This window comes from Dendropsophus ebraccatus, chromosome 1 (genome assembly GCF_027789765.1).
Source record: "Dendropsophus ebraccatus isolate aDenEbr1 chromosome 1, aDenEbr1.pat, whole genome shotgun sequence".
Classification (NCBI taxonomy): Eukaryota; Metazoa; Chordata; class Amphibia; order Anura; family Hylidae; genus Dendropsophus; species Dendropsophus ebraccatus.
In genome coordinates this window covers 75,807,297-75,824,391 of record NC_091454.1, presented here as the reverse complement: position 1 = coordinate 75,824,391, position 17,095 = coordinate 75,807,297, and the positions used below count along the sequence as shown (strand labels likewise).

At 43.9% G+C, this 17,095-nt stretch overlaps 1 protein-coding gene across 1 annotated transcript in view; it reads left to right on the top strand.

Annotated features, from left to right (window-relative positions):
- LOC138783007 (uncharacterized) overlaps window positions 1-17,095 on the top strand; it is a 182,556-nt gene that overhangs the window by 110,673 nt on the left and 54,788 nt on the right. Inside the window, exon 10 of the mRNA XM_069957123.1 lies at window positions 3,290-3,535. Coding sequence (XP_069813224.1) covers window positions 3,290-3,535 — 246 coding nt within the window. The remainder of the gene's footprint in view (window positions 1-3,289; window positions 3,536-17,095) is intronic.

Here is a 17,095-nt window from a genome sequence, read left to right as displayed (position 1 = left end):
TGGGAGAGAAAAGGCTGCTTGCTGGAAGCCATGTGATGCGCTCCAGCCTTTTCTCTCTCATGGACCCGGAAGCAAGAGACATCGCTGGACGGCGGAGGCAGGTGACGGTGAGGCGGACGGCGGGCGAATGGAGTGGCGATCGTCACCGGAGGGATGGTGAGTATAGTGTCTGTGTGTGTCTGTGTTTTTTTTTTTTGGGGGGTGGGTCCGGCCGGAGTTGTCCTTTAAAAGCAGCCCCCCAACTGCTAAAAAAAATTCCCACAAAAATAATGGGGCTCTTGGTTACCATTTGCAAACAGTGTAAACCACCCCACCAATGATAAGGTGGCCCCATGCCGGGGTGGACCCTACACTGTACTCTGGCCTCTCCATGGCATGTAATACGCCTATGCTTTATATATCCCATGATTTGTTGAGCAGAATGAAGGGGGTTAATGCTCCTAAAATCTGATAGTTACTGAGTGTCTTATTTCTGTGTGCTAAATGCAGCCTGTTCCCTGTTATTTGCCATTTTAATCTAGTTAGTGGCTGGCCAAGCTTGTTCTTAAAGGGGTTTTCCAGGAATAGAAAAGACACAGCTACTTTCTTGCAAAAGCAAAACCACACATGTCCCCAGGCTGTGTGTGGTATTACAATTCAGCTCCATTCACTTTAATGGAACTGAACTGCAAGACCACATCCATACTAAGGACAGGAGAGGTGCTGTTCCTGTGAGTACCTCAAAAGGATAATTGGGAAATAGCATTGCTGGGTTACAGTGAAGCATGCATATATACTAATAGTGGCACACTACCGGGCAGCACACTAGTGTGGTGTCCCACCACAGGTGTTCCTAGTCTGGCCACCTGTCGCAAAAGTTTTGTACTCTAAAGTAAAGTGGTGATGAAGTTGTGTATGAGTTTTGCCATAAGATGTCACTATGTATGATTCTGTGTATATTGCACTTTGTACATTGCGATTCAGTGATAATTGCACCAGCACCTATACACGCAGGCTGCACCATCCTTGGGTTATTTTTCCCTTTTTGTGGGTGGTGGTACTGACAGTCCAGGTGGGTCATCTTCCCACTCTGGACCACCATGATAAAAGCTCAAGGGACCCATCACAGCCCGGAAGGTCACCCCACCTGTGTGCTGACTTAGCACTGGCGTCACAACAGTACCATCACTAGCTGAGCTACATGCCAACTACCAGCATAACATCATCCCAGCGGATACCACGCATACAGGCGAGTGCAACCACCACACCAGTATATAACTATACTACAGGATTTTTCCTCATATGATTTAGGACAGGGGTGTCAAAGTCTGGGCTGTGAGGTAATTATATTTGGCCCACAAGGTAAAATCAACTAACCTGATATTTATGAACACTACGCCCCTGGAGTATGCGGGGGAAAGGCGATTTTCGCCCCTTTTCCCTGGTGTACACCAGCAATATCCCCTGTTTGCCTGATGGGCAGGTGGGTGGGGGTGGGGGGAGGCAGGCGTTCGCATGGCTTCCTCTCCCGCCAGATTTACCATGATTTCTGCACTCACTATATAGCAGGCATGGGTCTGACTGGTTTTACTAACACAAATGCGCCTCTTAGTGAATTCAACAGGGTAATCGGGAGTGGGGCCTAATTTAATACCCTAATTTAATGTCCTCCCTGATGTGCAACCCTAACTACTGTAACACACCAGTTATAGTACTTAGGGGTGCACATCTGGTGTATATAGAGGTGTGTTACAGTATTTATCCACTTTTGTTGCTGTGGAATGCAGGACCTGTTTACAATGCATGTGCTTAGACACCGTGCATTCCATGAGAATTCTGTAGTGAAATTGCTGGAAGTTCCCCTTCTCGCAACACCAGCCATATACTATATGCCAGCAATGCATGTCCAATTTTTCAGGGCCAGGAACAGCATTTGCCACTCTTACACAATGCTGGGAGAGCCAGATACTTATCCCACACAGTGCCAGGAGTGCTTCCTTCTCCCCACCACTGGTAAGCATTGCCTCTAAACCTTTTCTATACCCTGCCCTATACCTACCTATTCTTGTCATGCCATAGCAATTACTTAAGAATGCCATTTGCTTTTGCTTCTTCTTGTACCTACCTATTGCCATTTGTCTGCCATAAGTAACAATGAGGTTGTTTATGTCCTTCCTCTTCCTCCGTTATTTCAGAGCGACCAAGCAACGACTTCTCAGGTCAGTGCTCACTTGTTCTTCTTTCCTCACTTACTGTCTGTGCTATTACACGCACAGACATCGAGTGTGTATGTGTGGGGGGTCCACGTGGAGCTATGGGAGGGGCTGCCTGTACGATCTTTAGCTCGTCTGGGTGGCCCATAGGAGAGGGAGCAGCTCCTATTACACGAAGCGACGGCCAGCAGACCATTATTGTTATTGGGATATCATTTTAGGTCATGCTTTAAATCAACGATCAGCCGACATCGGGCTGATTGTTCATTTAAAACATGACCTATTACACAAAACAATTATAGGACAAGTGATAGTACCCTTATAGTCCTAGGTCCTAGGGTCCTAGACCCACTAAGCAATGCATGATTGATCATATATTTGCAGAAAAGGGATCACACATGTCTCCAGGTTGTGTGTGGTACAGTTACAGTTTAGCTGTATTCACATCGATGGAACTGAGCTACAAAGCCACCCAAAGTTTGCAAGTTTGTTTTCATGTGAAAAGATTATATCTGGTCCTTATATCTGATGAGAATGAAAAATCCTCTTCCATTGTAGTTGGCCAGCAACTTTGTCCATGCTTTTAATTTTGGCCCACTGTGTATTTGGATTTGACACCCCTGATGTAGTACATCATTAGATTCCAAATAAGTACAAAGCCTCAATGGGTAGAAGTGCACTTAAAATCTGAAAATGTCAAGACCAGCATAGAAGTATGCTTATCTAACATAAAACTCTGCCCCCATACCCAACGCTGGATTTACTGAAAGGCACACGCCACTCTATAAATCAGGTTAATCTGAGGCTGCTATATGGCAGTCACATATGCAGGTTTTCGCCATGATTTACACCTGCTAGCTAAATTAGGCACTGGAATAGGCCATACCTCCTCCCTGCCTTACCGTGCCCCCTTTCTCACCCATCAGGTGAGCAGAGAGTATATTGGCACAAAGCAGCCGGATTGTCAAGAAATAAAATCAGTTCTGCTATTGAAATACAAAAAACACCTTCAATTATATGTGTACATTTACACGTTTTTATTGAACTTTAATAATGCAATTGTGAAAGACAGTTAATGTATTCTCTGGTTTCTCTAGGAACAAAATATGATACAGATCACAAGGAGGATGCCAATGTAAAGTATAAGAACGTAGATGCATATAATCAACCACTTGCCAGGAAAGCAGTAAAGTTGGACTACAGCATAAGGCAAGAAATGGAAAGACAGAGGCTAGCTGAAGAAAGGAGAGTTCAAGCAGTGAGACTATATTCAAAATTACAAAGATCCCGACTGCCAGCTATTCGCACAGCACAAACAATGAGTATATCTAGATTTGAAGACTGTAAGTTGAACACTATTTTTTTTTTTTTATTAAATAACATACTAAAAATTTCTGTACTGCAGGTTAAGCTATATATTCATCTGCACTATGTTTCTATCTGAACCCCTTAACCGAACAGTAAATTTAAATTTTGGGGTTTTTTGTTTTCTCCTTTAAGGGCCCGTTCACACTGCGGAAAACAGGCGGAATTTCTGAGTGGAATCCCCACCTCCGCTCAGAAATCCGCTTGCCTCTATGTCTCAATGATGAGTATAGGGTGCATCCACTCTCCGGGGCTCTCCGCTGAAAGAATTGACATGTCTGTCAATTGACATGCCAGACTGTGCAAGATCAGGAATGCGATAATTTAACAATTTATGCAGTTCCGCATGCAACAATAACAAATATTTTTTGTTTACATTTTTTTTATTTGAAAAATAAAAAAGGGGGGTGATTTGGGGGTACATTTATTTAGTTATTAAAAAAAAATCTCAACATTTTTGTAGTCTAGGGGACTACTATGAGCAATAACTTGATTGCTCATAGAGATCAATGCAGTACCTATGGCCTTGTGCTGCATTGACAATGGATCAGTTCCCTGCACCCCTGAACTACAAATAAGATATGTTGAGGCCATTTAAATGCAGCTGCATTTAAGTGGTTAAGTAGCCGACAAGGGTTATCTGTCTGTCAGCATCAGCTATGTGGGGTGGCCCTAGCTGCTAATAGCAGCTGTTAGTTGCCACGTATTGACTAACTTGAGTCCCAAGCTTGCTCCATACACGCTTAACAGCCTCCCCCAGTGCTGTATATCAGAATATACTGTACACAGGGGGAACAGGACCCTGTTAGGCATAGAGCTGTTTGGCAGCGCTTGAGCAGAGCAAGGGATCAGGAACTGGTAAATTGTCTGTGCAGCGGATTATGCACAATCTCAAGTCTTCTACAATAATGAAAAGTCAAAGAGGAGTTGTTTGTGCCACACTCTGGCCCGCCTCACCACTCCTTCCTCCTCCCTCTTTTTCATAAATAGTTAATGCTGCCTGGCCTGCTGCTCACTCAGCTGTCAGCCAGTGACTCTGATTGCAGATCAGTCCGTGGTTGGCAGTTTATATCTGAAAGAAACACTGTGATATAGTTGAATCTCTGATTCCAAATGTGTTAGAGCTGGGGTAACTCACCTGTCTAGAGACCTGCAGTTGTTTTAAAATAACAGCAAATATTTGCCATTAAATGGCGGCCATCCACTAAATTTCAACAGTGTATGAACAGATCCTTTCTGTGTTTTTAATCCACTCCTGGTTTTGGTTGCAAAATATTGACCAAAATACTGAGCAAAAATACTGTAAATGTACGCCCCCGCAGGGTGGGCTTTCACGCAAACGGACGTACGTTTACGCCCGATGTTTCCCTTATTGCTGTGTGTACACACACAGCGATCGGGGAAGATGGCCATCTCTGCTCGTCGGCACGGGGGGGGTGGTTAACCCCCCCATGCCGACGATCGCTACTATAGGCTGATCAATTCAGATTAGCCGATAGCAGCTTAAAACAGCTTTCTGGGTCATCGGTGACCCGGAAAGCAATGGTGATTGGTGCTGTCCGAGACAGCACCAATCGCCAAAAGATGGCGCCGGTGCCACCCCCACGATCGCCGTGATAGGCCGGCCAGTACTGGCCGGCCTATCACGGTGATCAATGAGTTAAAAAACAGTGTCCCAGTGTTCTGCTCCCCTCAGCTAGGTAGCTGAGGGGTGCAGAACAGGTGTGTATAGTGTAGGTGTAGATCCTGGCGTTCGGAGCGAAGATCGGCGGTCCCACGGCGTCCTCTTCTCTGCGTCTTCTAACTTCGGAATCCGCCGGGTCTTCAGCGTATAACTTTGGTAATCTTCGGCTTTTCGGGCTTCGGTAATCTTCGGCAGCTTCACTCTACTGCCCCCTAGTGGCTGATCAGTGTATATTATTCAATGATCAGTTGCTTTGGGGTAAAAAGATTTTTTTTTTTTTTTGCGCCCTAAGGCCACGTTCAGACTATGTAACTGTGCGGCTGTATTTGCGGCTGTAATTGTGCGGCGGTATTTTTGGTGGTTCATGCGTACGCTGGAAAGTATAGGATATACGGCTGCACAGTGCACACTATGTATGAATCTACGGCCCGATCGTAAACGGACCCGTAAAAAATGAACAAGACCATTGTTTGCGGCTGGACATGCGGCCGAGGATTGACAGGCGGTCCGTACGGAGTACTTCAAAAATAGGCGGCAATGATGCCGAATGCCGATGCCTCTAATAGTTAATATATTAAATTAATAAAACACATTTTCTTTGTAATAAAGTCCCTTTCGTTGGTCAATAATTTAATTCTAACGAATCCATCATTTGGCAATTAAATATACTGTTAAAATAAATAGATATATAAATAAATGTATATTTATATATATATTTATTTTTTGACAGTATATTTAATTGCACAATGATGGATTCGTTAGAATTAAATTATTGACCAACGAAACTGAATTTATTTCATCGAAAATGTGTTTTATTAATTAAATATTAATTAGTACAGGAAGCTCCATAAGCCGTTAATTCATATGCCGGCAATAGAGCTTTCTGTACTAATCATCACTTTACTTTAATGAAAACATCAAATGTTTCTTCTAATTATGTTATCACAATAGCATTATTAGAAGAAACATTTAGAATTATATGTGCGCTCAGCTGATTGGCTGATCGGCTGAGCGCACATATAATGAGCCGATCCGCAGCACAGTGACTTCATTGTGCTGCGGACCAGCGAAGAGGACACATCGGGGTGAGTATAGAGCTCTCCCCACCCCCTCCCCAGCACTGCACCCCTCCCAGCAAGGAAGGGGGGGTCAGTTAACCCCTTCCTTGCTGGGATGGGTGCAGTCTGACATCAGTCTGGCCCCCAAGGGGTTAAGGGGGATGCAATACATCCTCCCTTAACCCCTTGGGGGCCAGACTGTAAGCAGCGATCTGTAAAGATGCTGCATACTGTAAGGTGCAAAACACCGCTCACAATGATGGGTGTTGTGCTCCTGTTTGTGTTTCTCCCTTTTTGTTTTTCAGATATCGGTATCCTGTGGATTCCGTTGGATTCCGTGGACTACGTCGATGACCAGCGTTTTTTTAATGACCGGGCGGCAGCAGGCTGGTAAGATTTAGGCTGGGGAGGGCCTAAACCAATGGCTCTTCCCACCCTGGTGTTACCAGGCTGCTGTCGTTTGGTTTTTAACCCGGCTGGTTATAAAAATAGGGGGGACCCTATGCGGTTTTTTTTTATTATTTATTTATTTAAAAAAAACCGCATAGGGTCCCCCCTATTTTTATAACCAGCCGGGTTAAAAACCAAACGACAGCAGCCTGGTAACACCAGGGTGGGAAGAGCCATTGGTTTAGGCCCTCCCCAGCCTAAATCTTACCAGCCTGCTGCCGCCCGGTCCAGGAGCGCCAATTTTGACGCTCCGGGACCACTGGCACCCGGCTCTTCCCAGTACCCCTGGTGGCATTGGGTACTGGGGTAATAATAGGGGGTTAGTGTTAGCCATTTTATACCGGCTAACACTAGGCCCCAACTTAGTAATGGATTCCGTCTATTAGACGGCTTCCACTACTAAGTCTATAAAGTAAAGAAATAAAGACAAGACACAAGTTAAAAAATTTTTTTATTCAAATAAAAACACCCCCACACCCCTCATTGACCATTTTATTTTAAAAAAAACATTAAAAAAACGCTGGTCATCGACGTAGTCCACGGAATCCGACGGAATCCACAGGATACCGATATCTGAAAAACAAAAAGGGAGAAACACACAAAAAACACACAAACAGGAGCACAACACCCATCATTGTGAGCGGTGTTGTGCACCTTACAGTATGCAGCATCTTTACAGATCACTGCTTACAGTCTGGCCCCCAAGGGGTTAAGGGAAGATGTATTGCATCCCCCTTAACCCCTTGGGGGCCAGACTGATGTCAGACTGCACCCATCCCAGCAAGGAAGGGGTTAACTGACCCCCCCTTCCTTGCTGGGAGGGGTACAGTGCTGGGGAGGGGGTGGGGAGAGCTCTATACTCACCCCGATGTGTCCTCTTCGCTGGTCCGCAGCACAATGAAGTCACTGTGCTGCGGACCGGCTCATTATATGTGCGCTCAGCCGATCAGCCAATCAGCTGAGCGCACATATAATTCTAAATGTTTCTTCTAATAATGCTATTGTGATAACATAATTAGAAGAAACATTTGATGTTTTCATTAAAGTAAAGTGATGATTAGTACAGAATGCTCTATTGCCGGCATATGAATTAACGGCTTATGGAGCTTCCTGTACTAATTAATATTTAATTAAGAACACACATTTTCGATGAAATAAATTCAGTTTCGTTGGTCAATAATTTAATTCTAACGAATCCATCATTGTGCAATTAAATATACTGTCAAAAAATAAATATTTATATAAATATACATTTATTTATATATCTATTTATTTTAACAGTATATTTAATTGCAAAATGATGGATTAGTTTAAATTTAATTAGTGAACAACGAAAGGCACTTTATTACAACGAAAATGTGTTTTATTATTTTAATAGATTAACCATGAGAGACATCGGCATTCGTGCAGAGGATCGCAAACCCCGGTAATAGCAATTCATGTAAACTGTGTTCCCTGCTTTCCCAGATGCATCCAGAGGTGTTTGCATCACTTTCTTAAGATTTTATTTGTTATTTTTAGTTGAACCAGATTTCCAAGTAAATGACCGTATGTTTTGAGCCGCATGTCTATTTTTTCCCTAACGCCGCTGAGTGCTGATCAGCATCGCACATAAGTGCGCCGCTATTCAGCAACTCCTCCTTTTGGGCGTACGGGCGTTGTTTTCCCCCTATATCCTACCGCCACTGTCTGCTGATAAGTACCGCACATAAGTGCAGCATTTATCAGCAACTCCTTTCTTGGCGTAAGTGTATTTTTTCTTACTGTCAAAAAAAAAACACGTAAAAAACACTACATTACACCACACTTCATGAAATAAAGTTTTACACTACACTACATTACACATTTACATACCCTATATACTAATCCCCGTATAAAGATGGCCCCCAGGGTGTTGCCTCCGACAGCCAGTGAGGATGAATGGGGGCATTCTTTTTTCCTCCATTCATCCTCATCCTCATCATCCAGTGACGTGTCTGGGGGTAGCGTATCTTTTCCATCAGTACTGTCCCAACTAAGAGATCACGGTATATCCTGAAATTCTACAAACTCTGTGAGAGTACCTCAGGGTACACTTACGAAGGATAACCCTTTGTGCATTCTGCAGCTGGCACCCACCGGCGGACTGATGCAGGCGCGCATCTCTGCCCGTGTCATAGACTCCATTCTATGCATGGGCGGATTCCGTAGTCCGCCCAAAGAATGAACATGTTCTTTCTTGGGACAGAGGGCAGAATCCGCCCGTGCATAGAATGGAGTGTGACACGAGAGGAGACGCGCGCCTGCATCAATCCACCGGCAGGTGCCAGCTGCGGAATGCACAAAGGGTTATCCTTCGCCATTCCGCAGTGTGCACGTACCCTTAGTGTGTATGAAGGAAGAGACACCCGAATCCAGCCCCCAGAATGCCCCACATCCGAGTTAGTGGGAAGATCGTTTGGGAACTGTTCTTCCCACTGCTGGATAAAGGTTACCACCTGTACGAGGATAACTTTTATATCAGCACCCTTTCTTCCGGTCCCTCGCTGCCTGAGCTACTGTAGCTTGCAGCACAATCCGAAAATATTAGAAGCAGTAATAAAGCCCTAATATTTAGCAGCCATGGAGCGGACCCAGCGCTTCTGGATATGAAGGACCCCGTATCGCACCAGGGCAACATTTTCCAGGTGACGTCCCCCACACTGGAGAATGGGAGACCCCAGAAAAAGTGCAGAGTGTGCCGTAACAGGGGGATCAGGAAGGACACCATTTTCCAGTGTGACACCTGCCCTGATCACCCCGACCTCTGCATACAGGATTGCTTCAAGGCGCACCACACGTCATTGGAGTTCTAAATTTTCTAAATTCCTTCCCTTATTTCTATTTCAGGGGTCACGTTGATCCAGGGATTATTCTGATTGCCATTATGGAGTCGGGAAGGAATTTTTTCCCCTGTGATGAGGTTACTGTCGTCTGCCTCACGAGGGTTTTTTGCCTTCCTCTGGATCAACACAGGTTGAATTTGATAAACTCCTGTCCTTTCCAACCTTATAAACCAATAATTGGCCTACTACCCCTAAATAAATTAAAATTGTCCCTTTTCCCCAGCTAAATAGGTATGGCCGCCATTCCCATTAGAGACTTGCCATGATACAATTACAAAGCCTCTGTGCGGCAAGGACAGTAGAAACCCCACACAAGAAATTGAAAAAAAATTGTATTTTTTATTTTTATGACACATATGTGCCCGTCACCAGTGGGTCCATATGCTCACTGCACACCTTGTTAGATTCCTTGAGGGGTATAGTTTGCAGAATGGGGTCTCTTGTTGGGGGTTTCTACTGTCCTGGCAGCACAGGAGCTTTGTAATTGCGACATGGCCTCCATCCTCCATTCCAGCCTCTAAATGGCGCTCTGTCCCTTTGGTGGCTTGCCCTCTGCCCATATGGCACATTATGTCCACATGTGGGGTATTTTCGTATTCAGGGGAAATTACGCTACACATTTTGCATTCATTTTCTTTTTTAACCCCTCGTGGAAATGGGAAAAAAAATCAAGGCTAGACCAACATTTAGTGTAAAAAATGTTTAATTTTTACACTAAATCATTGATCTTGTCTTGATTTTTTCATTTTCACAAGGGGTTAAAAGATAAAAAAAACACAAAATGTGTAGAGCAATTTCCCTTGAGTACGAAAATACCCCACATATGGACATAAAGTGCCATGCGGATGCAGGGTAAGCCTCCCGAAGGGAAGGAGCACCATTTGGTTTTTGGAGGCATTTGGCTGGAATGGATTTTGAGGGCCTTGTTACATTTAAAAGGCCTCTGTGTTGCCAAGATAGATAAAAAAAAACCCACAAGTGAACCCATTATGGAAACTACACCCCTCAGGGAATGTAACAAGGGGTGAAGTGAGGATATGGACCGCACTGGTGACTGTGGAACAATGTGGCGTGAAAATGAAATATTACATTTTTTACACTATAATGTTGGTTTAGCCTTAAACTTCTCATTTTCACAAGGGGTAAAAAGAGAAAAAAAAAAACACAAAATGTGTAGAGCAATTTCCCCCAAGTCCGTAAATACCCCACATGTGGACATAAAGCGCCATGTGGGCGCAGGGCAAGCCTCCGAAGGGAAGGAGTGCCATTTGGATTTTGGAGGCTGGATTTGGCCAGAATGGATGAAGAACGCCATGTCGCATTTACAGAGCCCTCGTGCTGCCAAGAAAGTAAAAAAACCATTCTGGAAGCTGCACCCCTCAAGGAATCTAACAAGGGGTACAGTGAGGATATGGACCCCTTGATGACGGGCACATTTGTGCCGTGAAAGGGAAAAAATGAAAATTTTCCCATTCACGTCACATTGTTCCCCATTTGTGCCCATCACCAGTGGGGTTCATTAGCTCACTGCACCCCTTGTTAGATTTCTTGAGGGGTGTATTTTTAAGAATGGGGTCACTTGTGAGGGGTGTCCAGTGTTTTGGCAGCACAAGGGCTTTGTAAATGCAACATGGCCCTTGAAATCCATTCCAGTGAAATTTAGGTTCCAAAGGTCAATTGGCGCTCCTTCCCTTTTGAGGCTCGTCCTGCGCCCGCTTGGCACTTTATGTCCACATGTGGGGTATTTCCGTACTCGGGAAACTCTGCGCTACATGTCTGGTGTTTTTTTTTTTTCTAATTCCCTTGTAAAAATGAAAAATCATAAATATATATTTCTATAAACTGCAGAAATGGGGCAATAAATATTGGGGTGCATTTCTCTGGTAATAGGTTTATAATTATGAAGAATATTGGATTACAATAAATATCTCTGCACAGAAAATTAAAATTTTTACATTTCTTACTCACTTAGCTTTTATTTCTGTGACTCCCCTAAAGGGTTTTCTGGATGTGCTTTTGCAGAGTTTTGGGGGTGCAGTTTCTGCACCTGATCAAGCCCGAAACATAGTTTAATAAAAGCCACCAACAAGTAGACATTTTGATAATGCTATTTAATATATAATTTATGTGGCATAACTATTTTCTGTAAAGGCAGAAAAGTTTCAAAGTTGGAAAAATGCCTTTTTTTTCCTAATTTTTTACGTTATTTTTTTTTTTTTCATAAAGATTCGTTATAAATATCGACAATTTACCAGAAATGTAAAGTACCATATGTCACGAGAAAACAGTCTCAGAATCAGCCGGATAGGTAAAAGCACTCCGAAGTTATTAATGAATAAAGTGACACAGGTCATATTCATAAAATTTGTCTCTGTCCTTAAGGCCATTTCAGACTCTGTCCTTAAGGGGTTAAAAATGATACAATAATGAGAAAAAAATAAAGACCTACATTTCATTTCCATCAGGGAATTTGAACCAAAGAGTGAACTGCTGGCAGATCTCTGGACAGGTGAGTTTCCCCTAGACCACAGTTTCAACACATTTGGACTTAACTATGTCTGAGTGTTCCTTTCAGAAATAAACTGTCTAGAGAAGGCTGATCTGCAATCAGAGATACCGGTTGACAGCTGAGCAAGCAGGAGGCCAGGCAGCATTGATTATTTATGAAGAAGAGGGAGGAAGAAGGAGTGGTGAGGTGTGCCAGAGTTTGGCACAAAACAACTCCTGTTTGATTCTTCATTAAACTAGGAGACCTGAGATTGTGCATAATCCATTGCCCGGACAAATTACCAAAAAGCACCTTGCTCACTAGGGGACTGCCAGCACCTTAGGTAGGGCCTGGGAGCTGACAGATTCCCTTTATTGACTTTATCCTCAGTCTCTTAAACTGAAAAATAGAGTGAGCGGAAATGTTACAAGGATAAATAAAATGTTCACAAGTGTGCTGCCTTCATTTCTACATTTGTCAGTGATATTTGGTGATGATAGCTTGTCGATAGCTCTTCTTTTCTCTGCACTTTTGAATCACTAAACTACCAACTACAAACTACTAAAAGGTTTTGGATGTTGATGAGGGTGACGCTGTTTAGCTATTAGCTAGTATTGGCAGTTGGCATTGATCACGTTAGCTTAGGGTTGAAACAGCGATGCTTACCAATAATTTAATCTGTTCTAACATTCAGAAGCCCTGTTATCAGCTTCTGACAGCTGCAGGTTTAGAAGGCTCTGGATGCAAACTAACACTTGATAGCAGAAATATATTGTTTTATATGCATTACGAATTCTAAGTGTGACACACTGATTTACTGGTATGTAGTGATTTAGAATACATATTTATATGTATGTCTGTCGGTGGGTTAGGCAACATGAGAGCAGTCAGTTCTTAATGGGGTTATCCGGTGTTAACAAAGGTTTTATATATTGCTGCACTCTTGGGAAACATAATAAACCGGTTATACTTACCTCTCCTTGCTCCTTGCACTGATTGCCTGAAGGTCTGTCACTCCCGAGACATGTTCATCTTGGAAGTAGCGGAGCTGCAGTCAACAGGGTACACCGGAGAGGCCACATTGGGATGGCGGGGGAGCACGGAGGGGTAAGCATAACATGTCTCTTATGTTTACCAAAAGTGCAGAAAGATATAAAAACTTTTTAAACGCTTGATAACCGCTTTTAGGGTAGCTTCACACGTACCGTATCGCTGCGTATTTAACGCTGCATATTTATCGCTGCGTTTTTATTGCTGTATTTTTGGTGCGATTTTTACAGGCAATTTTTGATTTTCACATGAAAATCATGTGAAAATCAAAACTTGCATGTAAAAATCGCACCAAAAACGCAACGATAAATATGCAGCGTTAAATAAGCAGCGATACGGTACGTGTTAAGGCACCCTAAATTTGATATGTTGAAATTAGGAAAAATGGGCAAGCGTAAAAATGGAAGTAATTTTGACAAAGTCGATTGTGATAGCTACTAGCTAGCTAGTAACTGAATCAGAACATCTCAGAAACAGTAGGTTTTTGTACCCGTCTTTTCTGGATACAGTGGCTGCTAACTACTAAAGTGGTCCAAGAAATGACAACTGGTAAACCAGTGACAGGGTCATGGGTGTGAGTGTCTCATTGATAGGCATGAGAAGTGAAGCCTAGTCGATCTGGCCCAAGTCAGCTTGTCAGAACAGCTTTTTGCATATGGAACTATGCAGCTGCAGACTGGTCGGTGTGCCCATCCTGATCTCTGTCCACTGCCAAAAGCTCCTGGCACATAACCATAAGAGCTGGACCATGTAACAACAGAAGAAGTTCCCATTTTCTGATCAATACTGGTTTTCCCTGTTTTTTTTTTTTTTTTTTGATCATGTGTAAACCGTGTTTTTACAAGTGGAAGAGATGTCACCAGGATGCACTAAGGGCAAAAGGCAAGCTGCCTTCACACTGCCTCTTTTCTCCCCCTAAAAACGCCATGCGCACAGATGTTAGCTGGGAGTCAATGGATCATCAATGGATGATTTGCCTTGCACACATAGCATTTTTTTTTAACTGTAAACTGTGGTGTTTTTCTCCTATAGACTTCAATGGAAGTCTTCAGCTCCACTAAAAAACGCCATAGCCTATGCATGCATATGGCATTTTTAGTGATGATTTTCAAGCAGAAAACCGCCACTGTCTGGTCTCCAGGGCAGAGGCGGACATATCACTTGTGCAGCCTGTTTACCTGCACAGGGGCCCAGCCCAGTAGAGGGGCCCCGCCAGGCTGAGACTCTAAAGTGTCAGCTCAGCATGGCACATGTCTGTAGTGGGCCCCTCAGGCAGTATTAGCACCCGGGTAGTGCGGGGCCCCTGCTCATGTGGGGCCCACTTACTTAGTGACTGGATGCTGTGCCCGGCTGGAGCTGGTTCTCCTCTCTCCTCCTCTCTTCCTGCACTCTGCTGCTGACAGCCCCTCCCCCTCCTGTACTCCACTGTCAGGCATACCTTGTGCGAGGAGGAGAGAGCGTGTGGTGACAAGGGCTGGAGGGATCCTGCAGGGTTATGGCTGCCAGGGACGGAACTGTGAAGAGGAGCAACAGCGGCAGCTCTGAAAGTAAGTGATTATCAGTGTTTCTGTCGGGCTACTAGAAGTTTTAAGATAGAGGTTGGACTGTGTTAGAGAAAGCACAGACCCCCACCCTCTGATGCTGATTTTTGATTGTAAGTATATGCCTTTTTTTGCCAATAACTGTGTCTCCCTCCCTCCTGCAGCATGGTTGTTTTTCTCCTTCATCTCACCCCTAAGCAGCCACATACAGTACATGTCTCCCACTTGTGCAGCCACATACAGTACATGTATCCCACCTGTGCAGCCACATACAGTACATGTATCCCACCTGTACCCCAACAGTGAGTAAGGGCCCATTTGTTCTATCCCCTATTAGTGCTGTTCTGGGGTCACTTCTACACTCTCCGCTATATACTCTCACCCCCCACACAGCATCCAGTGCACAATGGGACCCTCCAAGTACAACAGCTACAAACACTACAGCTCCCAGCATTTACTGCAGCCCTCAGGATGTGCTGGGATTTAAAGTACAAATGAGTAGACAACTCAAGAGGTTGTCCCCTTGGAAACTACAACTCCCAGCATTCTCTGAGAGCTTCATAAGTGTAAGGCATTCTGAGAGTTGTAGTTATTGTTATTTCGGAAGTTGTGGTCACAGATACATGAGTACAGGATGGGACCAGGATGGGACCATGTCGCTTCTGACAGGTTCTTTATTTGGGTTCCCCCCATGATCAGTTCTATTGGTGGGCCACAGATACCCCAGTCCCACACTGGGGGCCTGAACAGACTGCAGTACAGGCCCTCCCGAGAAACCAGGAGTGTACCAGAAACCCGGCGTACATATGTGTGCGAATTCAAGGCGAATTCAAGGTGGAGATACCGATGGGTTATGGGGGCCCAAACACATTTTTTGCACAGGGGCCCTCTGCAGTCTGTGTCCGCCCCTGCCCCAGGGGGTTAACCTACCCCCTTGTGGGCCAGAGTGTGGTCCAGGGGGTGACAGTCTGGTCCACAGGGGAGTTAAATGAACCTTTCATCTTCAGCAGAGCCTTCTTCAAGGCTTTGCCTCTTCAAAAATGCGGGAACACTGCTGCTGCAGTCGCTGATTGGCTGAGCTGACAATGCTCACACGTTGCTTAGCCAATCAGCGGCTGAAGCAGTGTCCCTGCTCAGCTGCTTAAGATAAGAAGAGTGGGAGAAGATTGAAGGGTAAGAGTCACCTGACTCTCCCCTTCCCTTGGAACTTAGAACAGTCTGGTCCACAGGGGGGTTTATTTAACCTCCTGTAAACCAGACTGTGGAGTTCTATACCCCCCCCCCCAACCCCGGAAAACTCTTTGTGCTGTGTGTGCCACCCGCTTAAGTAAGGAGGGGGCCTCTTAACCACACCCTTTCTGGAACAGGTGCTTTCAGGTCGGCATTTTGACCCGTACATGGATTTCAGCATTAAAGTCCATAGTCCATATTTGGGGACCCCCAAAACACTAATAATAATAATAATAATAATAATAATATATATATATATATAGATTTTTTTTTTATTATTATTATTATTTTTTTATTTCATTTTTTTCCTCTCTTTTTCTGTGATTGAGTCCTCTCGAGTCCAAGACACCTACACTGATGAGTCAGAATCCAGATATTTGTTGAGGGACAGCATCAATCATCAAATCTAAGAATGTAATCAGATAAAGCTACTTGTTTGGTAGCAGTGTGCTGGCTTTGTCAGACTTCTAGAATCTTTAATAGGACCAATCTCTATCTTCATTTGTCACCCCAGTGCACCCTTTGTGTGTATAATTTCCCATTGGTATTATCCAGAGCTTGAAGTCGATAGGCGACTAGCCTCTTGGCTTGAGCTATTATTTCCAGCAGGCTTGATACATCTGCAATAAATCTGTGAGGATTTGCACGTTAGCTGGAAATTTTGGGTTGTCCAAGTGAGTTGATAAGGTCTGGTTCCTCAGAAACAAAAGCTTTCTTCCATTGTATTGTCAGGTGCCACCTCCCATCAATTGATTTTAAGTGTGACCCAAGTTTTAGCCAGCTGGAGGCCAAATAATCAAGATGAATGTAATGTCCCCTGAGACATTTTTATTAACTAGTCTCAGGGTAGAAATCTGCATCTTTATCATGTACATCAATGCACTAAAGCGTCACATTCTCCGAAGCTTACATTCATTTATAAAGTGCAAAGGAAATGCATCCCTCAGGCAATCTGGAATAGCCACTTGCTTCTCTTTATGAGCTTATATGATGATGGTATAAATTTATTTAAAACCATTTATTAGGCTTTTATACATGTCTTCATGCTAAATTGCTAAAACTATGGAAAAGGCTGAGCATTCTAAAAATGTGCAAAAAAAGTATTGCAAATACAGTGTTGCCTTGGATTACGAGCATAAATCATTCCGGGAATCACTGAAATGCAGACAATTG